This window comes from Geotrypetes seraphini, chromosome 5 (genome assembly GCF_902459505.1).
Source record: "Geotrypetes seraphini chromosome 5, aGeoSer1.1, whole genome shotgun sequence".
NCBI lineage: Eukaryota > Metazoa > Chordata > Amphibia > Gymnophiona > Dermophiidae > Geotrypetes > Geotrypetes seraphini.
In genome coordinates, this window is record NC_047088.1 from 172,616,182 (window position 1) to 172,635,688 (window position 19,507).

Here is a 19,507-nt window from a genome sequence, read left to right on the forward strand (position 1 = left end):
AGAAAAGTGATAGAGGGAGGAGGAGGTTGGGAAGAGAGGGAGGGAAAAAGGAGTGGAGTGGGATCACAATAACAAAGGATGCTATTTCTACTTTTCCTACCTCCTTCTCTATGCAGACAGTACAAGTGTCTGACCTTAATAATTCAAAATGCTTTCAAAATCCTGTTCCAGCTCCCACCAGCTGAGCTTCCATTACCGAAGCACTGCAGTTTCAGATCAAAATTAGTTTACCCCAGCAGTGGTTGAATGGAGCTCTGATTTCTGGTCTGGCTTTGTGCCTATTCCTACATTAACTTTTGCACTAGTAAAGTTGAACTACACTTGGCCATATATGTAGGGGAACTCCTGGATGCCAGTAAAGGAAATAGCCTAGTGCATAGTATTTTATTTGATATGAACTTACATTTACATAGCCCATCTTTCTGGGTGGAGTTTTCTTCAGATTACAAGATGCAGCTCTAGAGGAGATCATAAAAGTCTGGGAAGAAAAGGGTTTGGAGAGAAGCAAGGGGCTGACCTGTTTCTAAGAAAAGTTCTGTAACATTTTCTAAACAAGCATAGTAGGCTTATTCTTATATGTTCTACTATCTTTTAAAGAATTGGGAAAAAATAGTGAAGAGGAAGGGAGAGGATAGGGTTGACAAAGTGAGAGAATACAGGGAAAAGAGAATGGGGGAGGTTGTAAGAGACCCCTCCCCCCCACATATATATATATGGAGGAAAACAAAAAGCCAGGCTGAAAACTGACCAACCCCCTCTGGGGTAAAATTCACCCATATTACACAGAAAATGAGTACTTTTACCCAGCCAAATACTCAGATAAAATGGGCACAAGGGAATGTGAGAGTTCCCAAGCACAAGGAAAACACAAGCCAAAATTATTCCATACAAAAGGAAGCAAATCCACATGGGAAGACCTTCAACATATTACTGATGCACTACGTCTAATCTAGGTACATATTAATCAATGCAAAACTTGTGAAGAAAGGTGCAATTCTTGTCACTGCCTCTCCAAAAAGATATAGCGGAATTCAAAAAGGTACAGAGAAGGGTGGCAAAAATGATCAAAGGGATGGGACGACTTCCCTATGAGGAAAACAGGAGAAAATATTTATTTACTCAATGTGTAATTCAACTCTGGAATTCATTTCTGGAGAATGTGGTGAAAGCAGATAACTTAGCAAGATTTCAAAAAGGTTTGGATAACTTCCTAAAAGATAAGTCTATAAACCATTATTAAGATGGATGTGGGAAAATCCACTGCTTATTTTAAGCAGAATAAATATGTTTTACTCTTTGGGAACTTGCCAGGTACTTGTGACCAGAGTTGGCCACTACTGGAAACAGGATACTGGGCTTGATGGACCTGCAGTATGGCAGGTCTTGTCAATCAAAAAGACAGACCCAATGGTGGACTGCAGTAGAATCTGGGGACAGCTTTGAAAAAGCCTTAATAGGTGAAACATGTCGGCAAGAGTTCCCCGGCCGACAGTGATCTAAATAATAAGATAAGTGCTGTAAACTAAGTTTTAAGATATGAAATAATAAAAAAAGAAAAAAAAATCTATTTAAATAAATTAAATGTTGAAAAGGATCAATTGCCATTCAGGAGCAGATTTTCTGTATGAAATAATGAAGGATTACTGCAAAGGTTTCCAATGATCCCAAAAATATATATGAGATGATATAAAAGAATCTTTGATGATTACTGAGTTGTCTTACTATTTCTGATTGCATCATTTCTAGGCATTAGGACCTTAAATGGAGTCAACTACTGTATTAACAATTTCTACGAGGGCAATGAAAGTCTTACCTGAAATGGTATCCAACATGACAAAGGAGAACATCAAAACAAACTGAAACAGAGCAGGCTCGGAAGAAATCCTGAGATCTATTGTAGATGCCAGCCAAACACTCAGATAAAATGGACACAAGGGAACGTGAGAGTTCCCAAGCACAAGGAAAACACAAGCCAAAATTATTCCATACAATCTTTACTTGTTCAGTTATGTGCAAAATAACCAAGAGTGTTATTAAGAAGTGGAGAATAAGTTAACAAAGCGGCTAGATAAGATTCTTAGATAATAAAACTTTCATCAGTTAAAAGTTCAGAAAAAAAGCACACTTTGTAGTCATAGAATTAATTTTAAGAATTAAAAAGCAGCTTTTCAAAATAAAAGCAATGCTTTCAATAAATATAATCTCTTAAGCACAGAACACTTATGTCATCAGAGGAGCCATAAACACTACACTCAAGTGCAGTACTTCACAGAAATTAAAACAGAAAATGGTCTCAAAGGAACAATGTTAGAACTTCATGTTATTTTGCCTTTGACTTTTATCCAGCTATCTTGCTACACTAAAGTGGCACACATTGACCTGTTTTCACCACTGCCCTGAAAACGATCCATCAGTTAATAAGCATTTTGATTAATTCATAAGTGTATCAGTATATTTAAATTCTAGTTACTTCTTTAGTCAGAATTTATCTACTCTGCATTAATTCTTTCTACAAATACAGTAGCTTTCATAAAATATGTTTATGATAGTGACTTACTTACTGTTTGTTAACTACCTTTTTATTTCTTCACGTGGGCGCTAGAATAATGGCCAGAATCAGAGCTTAGAATGACCGAATATCATATGCAATTATTCTCACTGCAGCAGAAAGGTATCATCCAGCTTTTATCACTAAGGTTCCTCTCCCCTGGAGTAATGAAAACATAGAGCTGTTCAGTCAAGGCTGTAATGTGCAAAGCACTTGGTAGCTGTGCTAGATAGATCTGAAACAGTGCTGGTTTTTTAACAGTGAAAATTCATTATTTTTTAAGCTGACATGAATATTATTAGTTCTCCGGATAGTAAATACCAAACACTGCATGAAAATGTAATCTGTCCTAAATTTTAGCCGCAGTAATCTAGCAGTTAGAGTGACAGCTTGAGAGCGAGGGAAGCCAGAGTTCAAATCCCAATGACACTTCTTTTGACCTTGGTTAAGTCATTACACTCTCTGTTGCCTCAGGTACCAAACTAGATTATAAGCATTCTGGATACATCTCCTATAGCTGAAAATAACTCACTTTGAGCTATAACTGAAAAAGCATGAGCTATAAATATATTAAATGGTCTGGTTCTTCATTAAATTTGTTGTCTCCTGGTTTTTCAGCCTAACTAAGAGCCCCTTTTACAAAACGGTAAGGTAGTGATGCTGTCACAGTAAATGCACCAAAGCCCATAAGAATTGAATGGGCTTGGGTGCATTTACTGTGGCAGTATGATTACTGCAGCTTTGTAAAATACTCTATAAAATGTTCCTCTGCTTATTAACTACTAAATATAATTTTGGAGAAGAGTGAAGACTGTCATACACTAAAATGTGTTTATTATTTCCCCTCATTTCCACTCCACAGAAAATGGCTATTCGTTGGTTGAATCCAATTTGCACCTGCATAATAAACACATGGAAGCTGCTAAACATTAAAATTAGAATATTCAAATTCAGCACAAAACATTACAGTGGGTATAGCCTCATGTGATTCTTTCTTTGAATTCAGATAACCAGTTTTGTTCAGATGTGGCTAAAGAATAAATCAGTTAATGGATGACATAACTAACAGTTTGTAACAATTTTACACACACACACAGACATACACACACATAAGAATTATTTAAAAGATTATTAATAAATGTTTAAATAAGATTAAATTAAAAGCATTAAAATACTGCCAAGTGAAGATCTGTTTTTATACATTTTAAATCCCAACAGAGGGCAATCCCGTGAGAATCTTTTCATGTTTTATAAAAATACAGCAGTTTGGAGGTTTTCAAACATATCTCCAGCTGATTCTACATCCTGCCATTCTCCTCCCCAATGTCTTTCTCTTTAATGGCCGCCAAGTTTCGTTTTGATTTTGATTCCATGGTCCCACTTCCAGTTTTGTTTAGTCCACAGGACAGGCATGCCAGCTGGATCTGTTTCATATTTTCTAGGGCTTCACTCTTGGCATTCTTCAACAGATCACCTTGACCCTAAGAGAACAATAATAAAAAAAAAATACATTGAGGCCTGACTTTATAATAGGACGCTTATGTGAATAGTCTATGTGCTTTTATAAAATAGGCAACCAGAATCCTATGGTAGGATTCAAATGCTAATATACACATTCATACCTACTTCCAAATTGGTATAAATTTGTGATTGTACTCCCAATCTGACCTAGGGGACCATAAGCCAGTCAGTTTTTCAGGATAACCTTACTGCAAATGCATATATCTCACACACATAGAGAGGGTATAAGCAAAACATTAAAACGTCCAAAAACCTGCCACCTAATAGCAGGGATGTCCAAGTGCTGATAATCAAAACCAATTTTCTGGACGTGCAGCAGCACTTCTAAGCTGCTATGGATCCAGAGTTCAAAGGGGCATGTTTGGAGGTGTGTTATGGGCAGGAATCGGGCGGGCTTAAACCTGGACATACTGCAGCAATAATCAAATTTTTCTTATAGGGAACTTAGACCTGTTTTAGTTGCGTCTGAGTGCCCCAAAGCTGCCCAAACTAACCAGATGACCACTGAAGAGATTAAGGCATGATTCCCCCTTACTCCCCCAGTGGTCACCGACCCTTTCCCACCACTCAGAGATGGGGGGGAAAAAACAGCACATTGAGGGCTTGCCATCAGCTGATCACAGCAGAGGAAGCCTCATCAGCTGAGCCAGTTTCAGAGATTCCTGCCAGCTGAGCTGATGGGGATTCCCCCTGCCAGGATCAGCTGAGCTGTGGAGCCCTACACCCCTCCCCCCGACATCACCCTGCCATTTTGAGCCAATCAGGGCCTTAGGCCCCTCCCACTTCATTAGGAGGGGGAAGTCCTGTCATTCTCAGCATGCGGCCCTGTAGGCAAGAAGGGGTGGGCTTCCTTCCTGCTGATTTTACAGCAAAAGGTATGGGGCTGTCAAGTGATATGTGTGGGGAAGGGGTATTCCATGATGTGGAATGGTATCAGGTGACGTGGCGGGGGACCAGAAATGTTGGGGGGAGGTGTGTAGGGCTTGGCGGCTCAGCTGATTCTGGCAAAGGGAATCCCCATCAACTGAGCCAGAAGGAATCTCTGAAACTGGCTCAGCTGATGGGGATTCTCTTCCACGATCAGACAAGGTAGTTGGGTACATTTATAAAACTTGCTTTTGTGCATGTTTCATGGGAACATTTTTATTTTTGAAAATGGCTAAAAAAGATAGACTTCCTAAGGACCAAAACTTATACCTAGGTCATTTTCAAAAATGAAAATAAGACTTCTGGCAGCTTTGAAAATGGACATTTTTTCTCTTGGGTTTGTGGACGTCCTGCCCAAAACGTCCAACCTCAGATTTATACGTCCTATCAAAAATGCCCCTCTTATTTATTGTAGATATCTAAAATCCTGACTGACTAGTAGTCCCCCAGGACAGATTTCAGAACCACTATTCTAAGCAATTACTTGGATGTTTTACACAAATACCGCAACTCTGCCCAACTCCTATCCCTGGCCTCCAGAATGCCCATATGCAGCATAAGTGAATGCTATTTTGGCACAGTTGCACTTACACTGCTGCACAATTTTATACAAACCATTTTCTATGTATAAAATGGCCTTTACATTAACCCACATGTCCCTTTCCTATGTTCTATACTAATATAGGTAGTTTATAATTTTTATAAATCAATACATAAAATTATAATTCATTAACAGCATTATTATACATTAAGGAGTCCTTTTACCAAAATAGCCTTACTGCAGGCTTGTGAGTCATTCCTGTATGCTAAAGCCATTTTTCCCATATGGGTAAAATGGTCAAATTTTCAGGTTTTTCTTTTAATGGCCACATATTAATTTTCACATTAGCACGTGGCCATTAGCACATGAGCCCCTAGGCAATAGGGGCTCACATGCTAACCATGTACAAATCTGTTAGCATGCAGTTAGCTCAGAAAATGCTTACTGTTCGCCCCTAGATCCAACAAAAAATTTAAAAATAAAATCTATTTTTAGCACATGGGTAGTACACCCCGGAGTAAAGCATTTTTAGTTGTAGTAAGCATACATTAAGGACCCCTAACACACTAGCACACAATAGTGAATCTTGCTCAGTGCACAGTAAATATGTAGTGGTCAGTAGTATAATGGGTACTCTACAAGTCAAAATGACTGATAGGTGAGGTAAGGATGAAACAGTCAGTGTTCACTTCTAGATTAGACCATGCCCACAACACTCCCATGCTTTACCCATGCCCGTCCCACACCACACCCATTACCCAACCCACACCCCTCCTCTCCCATTGGAATGAGTGGTGGTAGGTCCACTCAAGCTCCACCTACTGCACCCCCCCCCCCCAAAGTAATGCCCCTTCTGTGCTGCTTGTTCTCAAGAACATAGTACAGTTTATCATAAGTGAGGGTGATAAATTTATCCCTTGAATCCTTAGCTGGAACACAATACAACAGCAGGACAAAATGATCACCTACTAACTGGTACTCTGTGTACAAGTGGAGTGATATCCACAGGAAATGAGTTGTGTATTAATGTTAGCTTTCACCCCAAAATGGTTGCCAAATCACCCTCTGCAGAAATAACAGCCTTATCCTCACATGCCTTATCCTCATATTTGATTCTTGGTGGTACAGGTTTATAGATGCTGCTAATGTCTTGATTCATGCTATCTACTAAATTCTGCACGGTCGCATAATACCCTCTCCAGATTGTAATACTTTTGGTCTTCCTTAATATTCTCCCATGTATGGGAATTTGAATAGTCTCCTATGTATGAGAATCTAGTATTTCTACAACTCCACAGACCCTGTAAGTTCAGTGGTCTAACTAGTTATATGATAAAATTAGAGCTGGTATTTTGGGGAAACAAACCTGCTGAGGAATTGCTAGGCAGTATGATATAAATGCCTCCATTATTCATTTCTTTTAGAAGGGGGCAGGGATATTGCTTTAAAAGACAAAATCAGATGTCTTGAATCTGTGACGCCTTCACCCAACTGTTAAATTATTAGGCCATCCCTTCCATTTCATGAGACACGTTTTATTCCTACCTTACCCTTTTACGTTTAGAACCTTTTCAATACGGTATATTCTGTCCTGTTGAGGTGTGACTTTTAGTAATTCTTCAAGCTATAGAGAACCTTGTATGGTTTCATCTTCACAATCATGTATCTTTTATCTTGTTTTGTGACCCCTATTTAAAACATCCTTTATTATAAATATCTCATCAGTCGACGTTTGCTCATAACCTTTCTCACATTTTCCTTTAGCTTTTGATAGTCTTACATGGTCTCCTTTCTTTAAGAGACTCTTGATGGGGTTGCGTTTGATGCTACTTATATAAACTGATTTCCAAATCTGCAGAGTTTGTAGGTGTCACATCTACAGGCCTAGCCTGTATCATTCTGTGAAAACTATAATTATAGCTGTGTACGATAGTCTGCAGCACATCTTGATAAGGAAAGGTGTTGTGGGTTGTAAAATAACACCACATTTTGAATTTTAAAATCCTGTTAAACCTTTCCACTACAGCCACTTTAAGATCGTTATTGGTCATACATGGATGAACCCCTCTTTATTTTAATAAATTCTTCAGAGGCCTACATAAAAGTTATTTACCATTGTCTGTTTGTATTTTTTCAGATGTACGACCTAGATTAAATATTGTTTTAAAGGCTTTGGCAACTTTATGACCAGTTTTCATTTTTAAACTCATGACCCAAGCATATTTTAACAGGATACCTACCGTCGTTAAGATGTATTTATAACCATTGTTATAATGGGCCAAGGCAGACATATCAGTTAAATCACCTTGCCATTGTGCATCTACGTCTAACATGATTGTTTTGTTTCTTTTAAAATGGACCCTAGCAGGTTTGTGTAAATTATAAGCATCTTGGCCTGTGATCCATCCTGCTACATCTTTTCTGCTAATTGTTTTATCATGCTTTTTAGCAGCTTGAAGAAGAGGGTTTATACCCCCAAAGCTCCCCATTGCTTTTGGGTCATAGTATATGCTCTTCAATAAAGTTTCCTTAATAATTGTTATCATAACACTTAACTTCTCTCTAAAAATTAGGTCTTAAAGCCTCTGTCTATTAACAGGGATAACATTTATCTGCTTCCAGTAATGAATATATACTCAGGTAGCAGTCATTTGCATTTATGGGTTCACTTTTTTTCTGTTGTCATTCTATTAGCTGTTTTTACTTGGTTGTTCTTATCATGTGTTATTTGCCACATCATTTCCTTCAAGCCCTCACCATGACAACAGGACTGCTAGCTCCCAAACAGTCACCAGGGAATGTTCAGACATACCTTTTTTTATTGCCAGCTGCTGCGGTAAAAGTTCAGATACTACTGGGCCGATTCCGGTTGGCCAAGGCGCCTCAGGCCCCACCAGTGGGCGGGGTTTGAGGCGCCTAGGCCAATCAGGCCCTAAGGCCAGCCATTCGTGGGATGGCTGGCCTGCCGGACGGGCTTGGGATCCGTCTGTCCGGACATCTTCTACAGGTACGGGGAGGGGGATTAGGGGTGGGTCGAGGGGTAAGCAGGGGGGCGATCATGGGAGGGGGGTGCATAGAGGGCAGGAGGGCCTGGGATCCCTCCTGCCCATATCTTAGTGGGGGTGGGGGGTAGGGGGGTTCACCTGGGCAGGAGGGGTTGGGCTCCTTCCTGCCCAGATCTTTGTTGAGGAGGGACACGGCTGGTGGGGCAAGAGGGCTTGGGCTCCCTCTTGCCCTGATCTTCATCGGTGAGGGTCGCGGCTGGCGGGGCAAGAGGGCTTGGGCTACCTCTTGCCCCGATCTTCGTTGGGGAGGGTCGTGGCTGGCAGGGCAAGAGGGCTTAGGCTCCCTCTTGCCCCGATCTTCTTCAGGGAGGGTTGCGGCTGGCGGAGGCCAGGAGGACTTGGGCTCTCTCCTGGCCCAATCAGATCGGCAGAGCCAGGAGGGCTTGGGCTCTCTCCTGCCCGGATTGAGTCGCGGGGAAGGGCTAATCGCTGCAGGAGAGATGGCTCATCTCTCCTGCCACGATGGTGAAAGCCCACCCCCCTCTGAACCGCAGCACTTCGGGGTGAGGATCGCCAGCAGGGGAGATGCCCTGCAGCAATGCTCACCCTGAAGTGCCACGGTTCGGAGGGGGGTGGGCGATCACCATCGCGGCAGGAGAGATGAGCCATCTCTCCTGCAGCGACAGTTGCAGTAGGCAGTAGGCAGGTTGCTGGGGCCGCTTAGCTGCAGCGATCAGCTCAGTGGGCCCTTTTTCGGCACTTATACCTGTAGATTTTCAGCCCCTATTCAGACAGTGAACTGTGAAAAATCTGTCAAGTACTCTGCCAATATCCATTTAGTAGAGGACTGGAACTATCCACATAAAGAACAATTCTATAACAGGGTATCTGCAATTAGGCACCTGGCAAATGCCTAGTAGGAGAATAAGTGCTTTCTACTTTCCTTTACAGACTACTAGCCTAAATGGATTTATATGTTTTGGTATGCAGAGTATGCCTGCTAGGATTGTCTCTAAGGTAGCAGAGCCAGTTGAGGCTGTTAGAGACATTCCAGCTTTGAGAAAACCAGAAAATCCTGAAACTGGTGTTTTCTCCAGAAGTACCAGAGGAAGCAAGAGAGCAGATGGGTCTGAAGTGCAATACAATTGAACTGAAAGTAAATAGTTTTAATCAGGAAGCAGGCAGCTGCAGAGTGCCGTAGAACTCTTTCACCTGGTGGTTGGGGGTGAGGCACTTGCATATTAAATGCTAGCTGCACTGCTAAGAGGGAAGGAGGTGTCCTAGGACAGGAAAAAACTGAGGAAGTATCCAAGCCACATGGCCAGGGAGAAGCCAGGGCTGAGGGTCAGGCAACAGGTGATTTGTCATAAGCCATGGAGACCAATAAGCCATAGAGGCCTGTTTGAACTAAGGCAAGTGAGATTATTATGAAATTCCGACCGTGTTTAAAAGTGGTGTAGTTTTGCCTCTTGCTGATGACCAATGCTAGAGACTTTGAGTTGCTTCTTTTATAATAAGGAACTCTTTGCTACACAGTATGGTGTGATACCCAGGTTCTAGGAGGAATCATTGAAAGTTTTATTTTTCTTGTGTTTTGTTTTGTTTTTTCTTTTCTCTGGGCTTCTGTAAGAGACTGGCTAGTGCAGAAGCACAGGAGCTGTGCTGATTAGCCCAGCACCAGTGGCGTACCTAGGGGGGGGCGGGGGGGGCGGGCCGCCCCGGGTACCAGCCCTGAGGGGGTGTTCCCGGCCTTGCCGCTCAGTCCCCCCCACGCCCGAAGGACCGCTCGCCCCACTGACCTTCCAGCACACCTATGAAGCAGCCCGCAGCAGGATCGCGACGTCAGCAATCCCTCAGCTGCTTGGGCGCTGCTTCCTGCGCCGCGGTCCCGTCCCTCCTCTGACGTCAGAGGAGGGGGCGGGACCGCAGCGCAGGAAGCAGCGCCCAAGCAGCTGAGGGATTGCTGACGTCGTGATCCTGCTGCGGGCTGCTTCATAGGTGTGCTGGAAGGTCAGTGGGGCGAGCGGTCCTTCGGGCGTGGGGGGGGCAGTAGCTTAAGGTAGCCCGGCGCAGGAAGCAGCTCCTAAGCAGCGCAAAGATAGCTGACGTCGCGATCCTGCTGCGGCTGCTTCATAGGTAGTGCGGGGAGGCCAGGGGGGCGAATGGTCCTTCGGAGTGGGTCGGGGCATCAGGCCTTCAGGGTGGGGCGGGCGGGCAGGCAGGCAGACTTTCAAGGGGGAGGGGGGGTGACAGGCAGGCAGGCCTTCAAGGGGGGGTGCAGGTCTTCGGGGGGGGGGGGTGCAGACCTTCAAGGGGGTGCAGGCCTTCAAGGGGGGGACAGGCAGGCAGGCCTTCAAGGGGGGGGACAGGCCTACAAGGGGGGGGGACAGGCCTACAAGGGGGTGCAGGCCTACAAGGGGGGGGACAGGCCTTCAAGGGGGGACAGGCCTTCAGGGGGGGTGCATGCCTTCAGGGGGGGTGCCGACCTTCAAGGGGGTGCAGGCCTTCAAGGGGGGGACAGGCAGGCAGGCCTTCAAGTGGGGGGGACAGGCCTTCGGGGGGGTGCAGGCCTTCGGGGGGGGGGTGCAGACCTTCAAGGGGGTGCAGGCCTTCAAGGGGGGGACAGGCAGGCAGGCCTTCAAGGGGGGGACAGGCCTACAAGGGGGTGGGACAGGCCTTCAAGGGGGTGCAGGCCTTTGGGGGGGGTGCCAACCTTCAAGGGGGGGTGCAGGCCTTCAAGGGGGGGGACAGGCCTTCAAGGGGGGACAAGCAGGCAGGCCTTCAAGGGGGGGACAGGCCTACAAGGGGGTGGGACAGGCCTTCAAGGGGGTGCAGGCCTTTGGGGGGGTGCCAACCTTCAAGGGGGGGGACAGGCCTTCAAGGGGGGACAAGCAGACAGGCCTTCAAGGGGGGGTCAGGCCTTCAAGGGGGGGACAGGCCTACAAGGGGGTGGGACAGGCAGACCTTTAAGGGGGGACAGGCCTACAAGGGGGTGGGACAGGCAGACCTTTAAGGGGGGATAGGCCTTCAAGGGGGGACAAGCAGGCAGGCCTTCAAGGGGGGTCAGGCCTTCAAGGGGGGGGGGACAGGCCTTCGGGGGTGCAGGCCTTCGGGGTGGGTGCAGGCCTTCGGGGTGGGTGCAGGCATTCGGGGTGGGTGCAGGCCTTCGGGATGGGTGCAGGCCTTCAGGGGGGGACAGACCTTCGGGTGGGGGGTACAATCCTTCGGGGAGGGTGCAGGCCTTCAGGGGTGGGGTTTAGGCGTTCAGAGGGGGACAGACCTTCGGGTGGGAGGTAAAGTCCTTCGGGGGGTGCAGGTCTTCAGGGGTGGGGTGTAGCCCTTCTGAGGGGGGACAGACCTTCGGGGGAGGGGGGTCCTGGTGTAAAAGTACACAGAGGGAGAGAGGGAAGGGGGGGTTCAAAGATACGTGCATATGCCAGACTTTGGGGGTTAGAAATAATGGGTCTAAAAACAGAGGAGTGGGAGAGAGATGGTGCATAATGGGATTTAGGGAGGGAAGGAACAGAAAGGGAGAGAACTTGGAAACAGGGGATGGTGTGGAGGGGGGATAGAGATACTGGATAGGAGGATAGTTGGGAACAGAAAGGGAGAGATGGTGGATCCTGGGGTGGTGGGGAGTTGAGAAAAGGTGAATCTGTGGATGGAGACAAAAAAAAGGAAAGATGCCAGATCTCCGGGAGAGGGAAGGGAAACGGAAGGGGAGAACAGAGATGGCAGACGGATGGTTAGCACGGAGAAAGGAGACCCTGGCAAGCAAGACAACAAGAGCCTGGGACCAACAAGATTTGAATATTGATCAGAGAACAAAAGGTAGAAAAAATAATTTTATTTTCTGTTTTGTGATTACAATATGTTAGATTTGAAAAGTGTACATGAGACAGCTTGAAATGGGAACTTTTCTATTTTTGTGAATGGCAAGGCTGAGTTCAGTTAAAATATATGCTTTATAAGAAAATATAATAATGTGTTTTATAAAGTTTATAAGCATTGCTGGCATACTCGGTGAGGTGTTCCTAGTGTTGGTGGTGGTGGTAGCATGTCAGTGTGTTGAGAGGAAGAGGTAGTCTGGGAAATTCTGCTGAGCAAACTCTGGGCCCATTTCCACCCCCAGTTAGTCCACTCCACTCAACTGGTTCACACACTGAGTGGGTCTTTGGGTGTTATTTCTGGGTAGTTGTTTTAGAATCTCTTCCAGTGGTTTGTCAGTATCTCCTTCTGGTCCAAGGAAGGAAACTTTGTCAACCTTAGCATTGACCTTCAGAATATGTTTGTAACAGCGCTGCTTGTGTGGCATTAGGCTATGTAGTGATCGAAAGAAAAAAACAGACCTTTGCACATTTTTGCACTATATGGTGGGTGTATGAGGAGATTCATTTCCTGCACAGTTAAGTCCATGTGAAGTTACCTTGTGCTGTATTTGACATCTAGCAAGGTCTCTGTTTGGAAGGAAAGATCTAAGCTTAAAAATGAAGTGGCCAGAAGTTATGTTAAAAGTAGATAGCGTAGCTGGTTTTAAGAAAGGTTTGGACAAATTCCTGGAGGAAAAGTCCATTGTCTGTTATTAAGACATGGGGGAAGCGTCTGCTTGCCCTGGATTGGTGCACTCAGCAGCAACAAATACTAGTTTTGGCTGGCTCTTTCCCCGCATTTCTCCTCTCTTCCCTACGATTTAATATCCAGTTCAGGCAGTAAGTAAATGCATCGGCAGGGGGGGTCTGGTAAGTCTTGGGGGCTGGGGATGGAAGGTGAGAATCAGTTCTGTAGGCTATCAGAAATTTGCTTAATTATCTACTCACACAGAAAAGCAGTAAAGTCAATAGGTTCTCTGAGTGGGAACAACCTGTTTGATCTTGCACTCTTGTGATTGACCAATTGTTTATCACTGTTTAATTTATCACATTGATTAATTTGAGCACACCTGAGGTGTCCTATGATGGTGTGCACTGCAGGCAGAGGAGCCTTATTGTGTAAAGCACTGGAGAATTCTCTCCTCTCGCTTACCTCTCACGCTGAGGACACCCTGCTTCAGTATAATCATTTATATGATTTATCTTATAAACATTATTACGTGGTCTTTTCCTCAAGTGCTGAGACATCAGGTTGTTCCCACTTGGAGAACCTATTGACTTTTACTGCTTTTCTGTGTGGCTTTAACATTTTTGCTATTCAGTATACCTAAACTATTATTCAGTAGAAAAAATATGGTTTGTTCAATCAAATCCTGTGTGGACATTGGACTTCTATGAGTGAATGTTCTGCTTGATTGAACAAACTAAATTTTTTCTACTGAATAATAGTCTAGGTACAATGAAAGTAAATAGCAAAAATGTTTGAGTAGATAATTAAGGAAATCTTTTTCATATTGCTTGCTTATGGACTGGGAAAAAAGACTGTTCAAGCAAATGTCTCCAGAACTGCTTTAATGGAAAAATGTGATTTTTTTTTTTTAAGTACTTTGTGAAATTTATTGTTGTTGTGAAATTTATTGTTATACTTTGTTTAAACTTAAAAAGCGGTGTCATTAACAGTGAATCTAATCGAAAAATCGATTCAACAGGGTGAATCGAATCGAATGAAATATTTTTCTCTGAATCGGGCAGCACTATTGGCTACCATGAGAATGGGCTACTGGGCATGATGGACCATTGGTGTGACCCAGTTAGGCTATTCTTATGTTATGTTCTCATCTGTAGGGGCCTTTGTTTTCACTTCTTATTTTAATGTATTTTTTTCCTGGGAACTTATCAGTGTTTTTTTATAATGGGAACAAAAATGGAAGAGAATTAATGTGTGTGGAATGGGGGGGTAACTAATTTCTTCAGCTAAATAATTCAATCCACTTCAAACAGACATAGGAGAACTCACGCACCATTCACACACCCTCCAACCAAAAACGTCAAAAGAAAAAAACTGTTCGACAACCTCCTAGCCATTCGAGCTGCAACACTTGACCCCCAACTCTACAACCTATTGACCTCGACCACAAACTACAAAACCTTAAAAAAAGAAATAAAAACCCTTCTATTCAAAAAACACATAAAACCAAACTAACATAATCAGAACTGTCCCAAGCATCACCTGCAACTACTCCATATGTACTTCTGATGTCATGACAATTCCGACATAATTTATGTTATGTTATGTTTGGAATAATGGTTACATAAATGAGGTTCAATAAAAGAAAATTTTCACTGCCTGTTTCTATTCTGACCATTTATTCCATTTCATGGTTATTGCAAAAAAAAAAAAAAAAAATTTTTTCCATGAGGGGGGGGGGGGGGTGTCAAAAAATGATGGGCCCCGGGTGCCACATACCCTAGGTACGCCACTGCCCAGCACAGCTCTGAAAATAAGTTTTTTTTTGTTTTCTTTCCTGCTCTAACTCACTGAGATTTATATGTTTGAACTCAGGGTAAGAACAGAACTCTTTTGCAAAGATTCTATCTGTGTGCACTTCCTGCCTGCCTAATGTGACCATTTATTTTTTTCATCAAAAGGGGATATCTATTAATTGGCAGTCCCGCCCCCAATCCCACCATAGCCCCGCCCCCAATCCCACCCCCCAATTTCTTCCATTCATTTTTCATGTACACATAATAAATATCTTATTAATTCATAATGGTAACCATAAAATTTTTAAAAACTACACAGCACACTATACGCAGAGAAAATGTTAATTATCATTTATATTTGGGGGGTTTCAAAGATGTCAAGGCAAATGACTTTAAAATATACAATGTCACCTCAGTAACTATAGAAAAATAGACAAATATAGTGCAAAATATAGACAGCAGATATAAATTCTCAAAACTGACACATTTTGATCACTAAATTGAAAATAAAATCATTTTTTCTACCTTTGCTGTCTGGTGATTTTTCCTACCTTTCCTGTCTGGTGATTTCATGAGTCTCTGATTGCGTTTCCTTCTGACTGTGTATCCTTTCTTTCATTTCTTTCTGTACTCAGGCCTAACAATTGTCCCTTTCTATTTCCTCCCTCCTTCCTATGTCCTTAGTGCCCTCAGTGCCTCCTTCCTATGTCCTTAGTGCCCCTTCTTATGTCCTTAGTGTTCCCAGTGCATCCTTCCTGTGTCCTTAGTGCCCCCAGTGCCTCCTTCCTATGTCCTTAGTGCCCCCAGTGCCTCCTTCCTATGTCCTTAGAGACCCTTCCTATGTCCTTAGTGCCCCTTCCTATGTCCTTAGTGCCCCCAGTGCTTCCTTCCTATGTCCTTAGTGCCTGCAGTGCCTCCTTCCTATGTCCTTAGTGCCCCTTCTTATGTCCTTAGTGCCCCCAGTGCCTCCTTCCTATGTCATTAGTACCCCAACCTATGTCCTTAGTGCCCTCAGTGCCTCATTCCCATGTCCCTCTCACTGCCTTCCAGACTTTATCCCACCCCCACCCTCAAAGCCAGCCAGCCAGCCTCCCTGCCACGCAAAAAAAAAAAAAAAAAAGCCTCTCTCCAGTGCCCGATTTAACCCCCCCGGTCCGCCGCCCACCCCCAGTCCGCCACTGCCACTGCTCTCCTTTGTACCTCCCTGCTGCTGGTAATCGCTGCCCAGAAGTCTTCTTCCTGACGTCAATTCTGACGTCCGAGAGGACGTTCCGGGCCAGCTAATCGCTGCCTGGCTGGCCCGGAACGTCCTCTCCAACGTCAGAATTGATGTTGGGAAGAAGGCTTCTGGGTGGCGATTACCAACAGCAGCAGCGGCGGACCAGGGGGGGGAGGAGGGTTAAATCGGGCGCCCATATTCCCAGCTCCATTTCCAGCCCTGGCTCCTCCTCCACCTTAGCTATGAGTAGCAGAAGGAGTGAGAGTGACTCCTTCTTTTCTCCTCTCCCCCAATCAGGGCTAGAGGGTGGACCCTGCAGCCATCTTCCCGCCCATCTGCACAGCTCTATGTCTATCCTTGGCTCCTCCTCCCGCCTTAGCTGTGAGTAGCAGAAGGAGCTGAGAGTGATGCCTTCTTTTCTCTTCTCCCCCAATCAGAGATAGAGGACGAACCCTTCTATGACCCTCCCCGCCCCAGGGACCGTTCTGACCAATCAGCACTGAAAGGGATTGAAGACTGTGCATCACTCAGCCCTCAGTGAGAAGGTCTTCCTCTTCATTGTGCCAAATAGGAAATGGCTTGTTTCCTGCTTTCATTGTTTCTCTGGTTTGCAGATAAACCGGAGATTCCCAACTGCAAATCTAAGTCTCTGCCCTTCTCTCCCTCCCTCCAGCGCTGAAAGAGGCCAGAAAAAGAGGCGTTTTTTTGTTTTTTTTTGCATGGCAGGAGGCACAGGAAGCGATCGCCTGTCCTGTTTCCCCACGCACAACTTCGAGATGCTGTCCCTGAAAACGGGACATTTCGGCATCCCGAAGCTGTGTGTGGGGACAACTGGACAGGGGATCCAAAAACAGGACATATGGTCACCTTATGCCTGCCCTACATGTGGCTTAAAGAACACCTGAATAAAGACACACCTGAAGGGAAGACTGAGACACAGAGAAACCCAGGAACTGTTTCCAAACATTTTTTCTTTTGTTTGTTACAAGTATGAACAGATGCTGAAATTTCCTTTGATTGGGAGCATTCTGACACTGTGAATTGTATTCTGATTTTTGTCTTTTGAATTGTTCTCTTTGGACTTTCTTTTGAGGCTTGGAAAAGTCAGATACCTTTTTGAACTGAGTTATAATAAAGCCTAGTTCATATTTCAGTTACATATGGTATGTGGTGTCTTAATGGTTAAACACCAGTACTCAGTAGTCTCCTAAAATCTTTGCGACTCCTAGAGGCGCATGCTAAAACCTGTCACATGCCACTCAGACCAGCGGCGGCCGGAGGGTGGTTGTGACTATGTGCCCACAATTTAGGCAGGCCAAAGACCTCTGGGTACCTGAATGATGAAGATAAGCGCATACTTTATGGTATTCTACATGGTGTCCGGTAAAAATGGGACCTTGTTTTTCCAAGTAATCACAAAACATCCTACTGCAGCAGAAACTTCTGCCTAGAATATCAAGACATTTTTGAATACTTTATTTTTCAACAAGATGGAGCTCCAGTGCATCAAGCTTGCAAAACAGTTAGCTCTTAATTAATGAAATCCCAGAATTAATTGAGCCAATAGCTCAGTGGCATTGAAGACTTCATGAACATGTCAAGGTTGAAGGACACTTTGAACATAAATTATGAATTAACTAAATAGAACCCATTATACTAATGTATTTTCAAAGGTCATACTAAAAGTTTAAACAATTGCAAAGTATTTTGAAGCCATGTAAGAGGGTCCCATTTTTTCCAGACACTGTTTACAGCAGGGGTGTCAAACTCAATCACATAAGGGACCAAAATCTAAAACACAGGCTAAGTTGTGGGCAGAATTTTTTATTAAGATACTTAGGGTCTCTTCTATCAAACTGCGCTAGCAGTTTTTAGCGCAGAGAGGTGCACTGCTCCCACTACTCATTGAGTTCCTATAAGCGTCGGGAGCAGCGAAGGGCATTCAGCGCGTCGGGAGCAGCGAAGGGCATTCAGCGCGGCTCCCCGTGCTACAAACTGCTATCGCAGTTTAATGGAAGAAGGCCTTAGACTTAGTAGAAGTATAGATCCTTCCTCACCCTGAGACACCATTCCAGCAATCCACCTGGTTATTTTCATTTCATAGATGTTACCATACTTAATCCCAACTTTATTCAAATAACTGTATGTATTAAGTTCTTATCTTCCCCTTCTGTCTGAATTTTGATCGCCCTGCAAGAGAGTGTATACCTGTTGGTCCCTGTTTTTCTTTTCTGTATTGTACTATGCTTTCTGAAAATTCTAATAAAACATATTGAACAAATACAGTAGTCATTCTAGACACAGGCAGCATGTTTGGGGGGGGACCCGAAAGCTCTGCCCCAGACCCCACCCAATCTCTGCCCCAGACCCTACCCCCATAATAGTACTAATTGTAATATCATTTTTTCCATTCATTTTTCATATATACACACAATATAATCTTATTAACAACACATAATGGTTAACCACAAAATTAAACTACACAAAGCACACTGTATGCTTCTCAACATTTATTCCTATCAAAACACCTGACCTTGGTCACCCACACAGAATACAGATAGCCCGCTGCCCTGCATGCTGCATGTGACTGACGTGAAGCCTTCCCTCTGATGTCAGCTCTGACGTCGGGGGAAGACTTCCGAGTCGTGTGGCGTACTATAGGCAGGAAAAGAAGACAAGCCTCTCGGCTCAAGCTGCCTTCAACCCCTGCTGTTATCTGGAGTCAATAATTGAATTGGAGCAGTGGAATCAATGTGAAGGAAGAAGAGCCACATAGAAAGAAGTAGGGTGCCAAAGGGGACCCAGGACAAAAGCTGAACCTTAGCCACAGTGAAGGGAGAACAAAGTGCAAATGGGGACCTAATTCCCATCAGCTCAGGTTAAAGAGCTGAGCTGTGACTGTAGCAAAGGGAGGAGTAAAACAGGTTCAAAAGCTTAGCTGTTGGGGGGGTAGGAGTGAATAGTGCTGGGGCAGAGGGAGGAAGGAGAAGAGTTGGGAAAGATCAAGGGAGAAGGAAGGAGAATTACATCCAGGCTAGCTAATGAATGCAAGAAGGCAGGGAAGATGTTAAAGGGAAAGAAAGCATATATTACATTACAATTTATAGTGGTGGAAATATTATGGTGGAGAAATGTGGTGAAAGTGGGACAGATTGAAAGAAATGCAAGCGCGAGGAATGTTGGATATAGTGGTGAAGGGAATGGAGGGAAAGATGTGGCATGGTGCTGGAGAGGGGTGATAGAAGGAGAAATGTTGGGCATGGGGCTGGTGGGCAAGGGCGAAAGATGTTGCACATGGTCTAGGGGATGAGAGAGGGATAAATGCTGGACCATGATAGGAGGAACAAATGGACAGCAACAGAAGAATTTATAGAAGATGGGAAAGCAGAAAAA

General features: G+C 44.3%; 1 protein-coding gene across 3 annotated transcripts in view; it reads right to left on the bottom strand.

The window, feature by feature from the left end:
• Window positions 1-2,002: 2,002 nt before the first annotated feature.
• PLCL1 (phospholipase C like 1 (inactive)) overlaps window positions 2,003-19,507 on the bottom strand; it is a 654,229-nt gene continuing 636,724 nt past the window's right edge. For all 3 annotated transcript variants that reach the window (XM_033945219.1, XM_033945218.1, XM_033945220.1), the window contains one exon: window positions 2,003-4,029. In XM_033945219.1, the coding sequence (XP_033801110.1) occupies window positions 3,847-4,029 (183 nt within the window). In that variant the 3' untranslated portion in view covers window positions 2,003-3,846. The remainder of the gene's footprint in view (window positions 4,030-19,507) is intronic.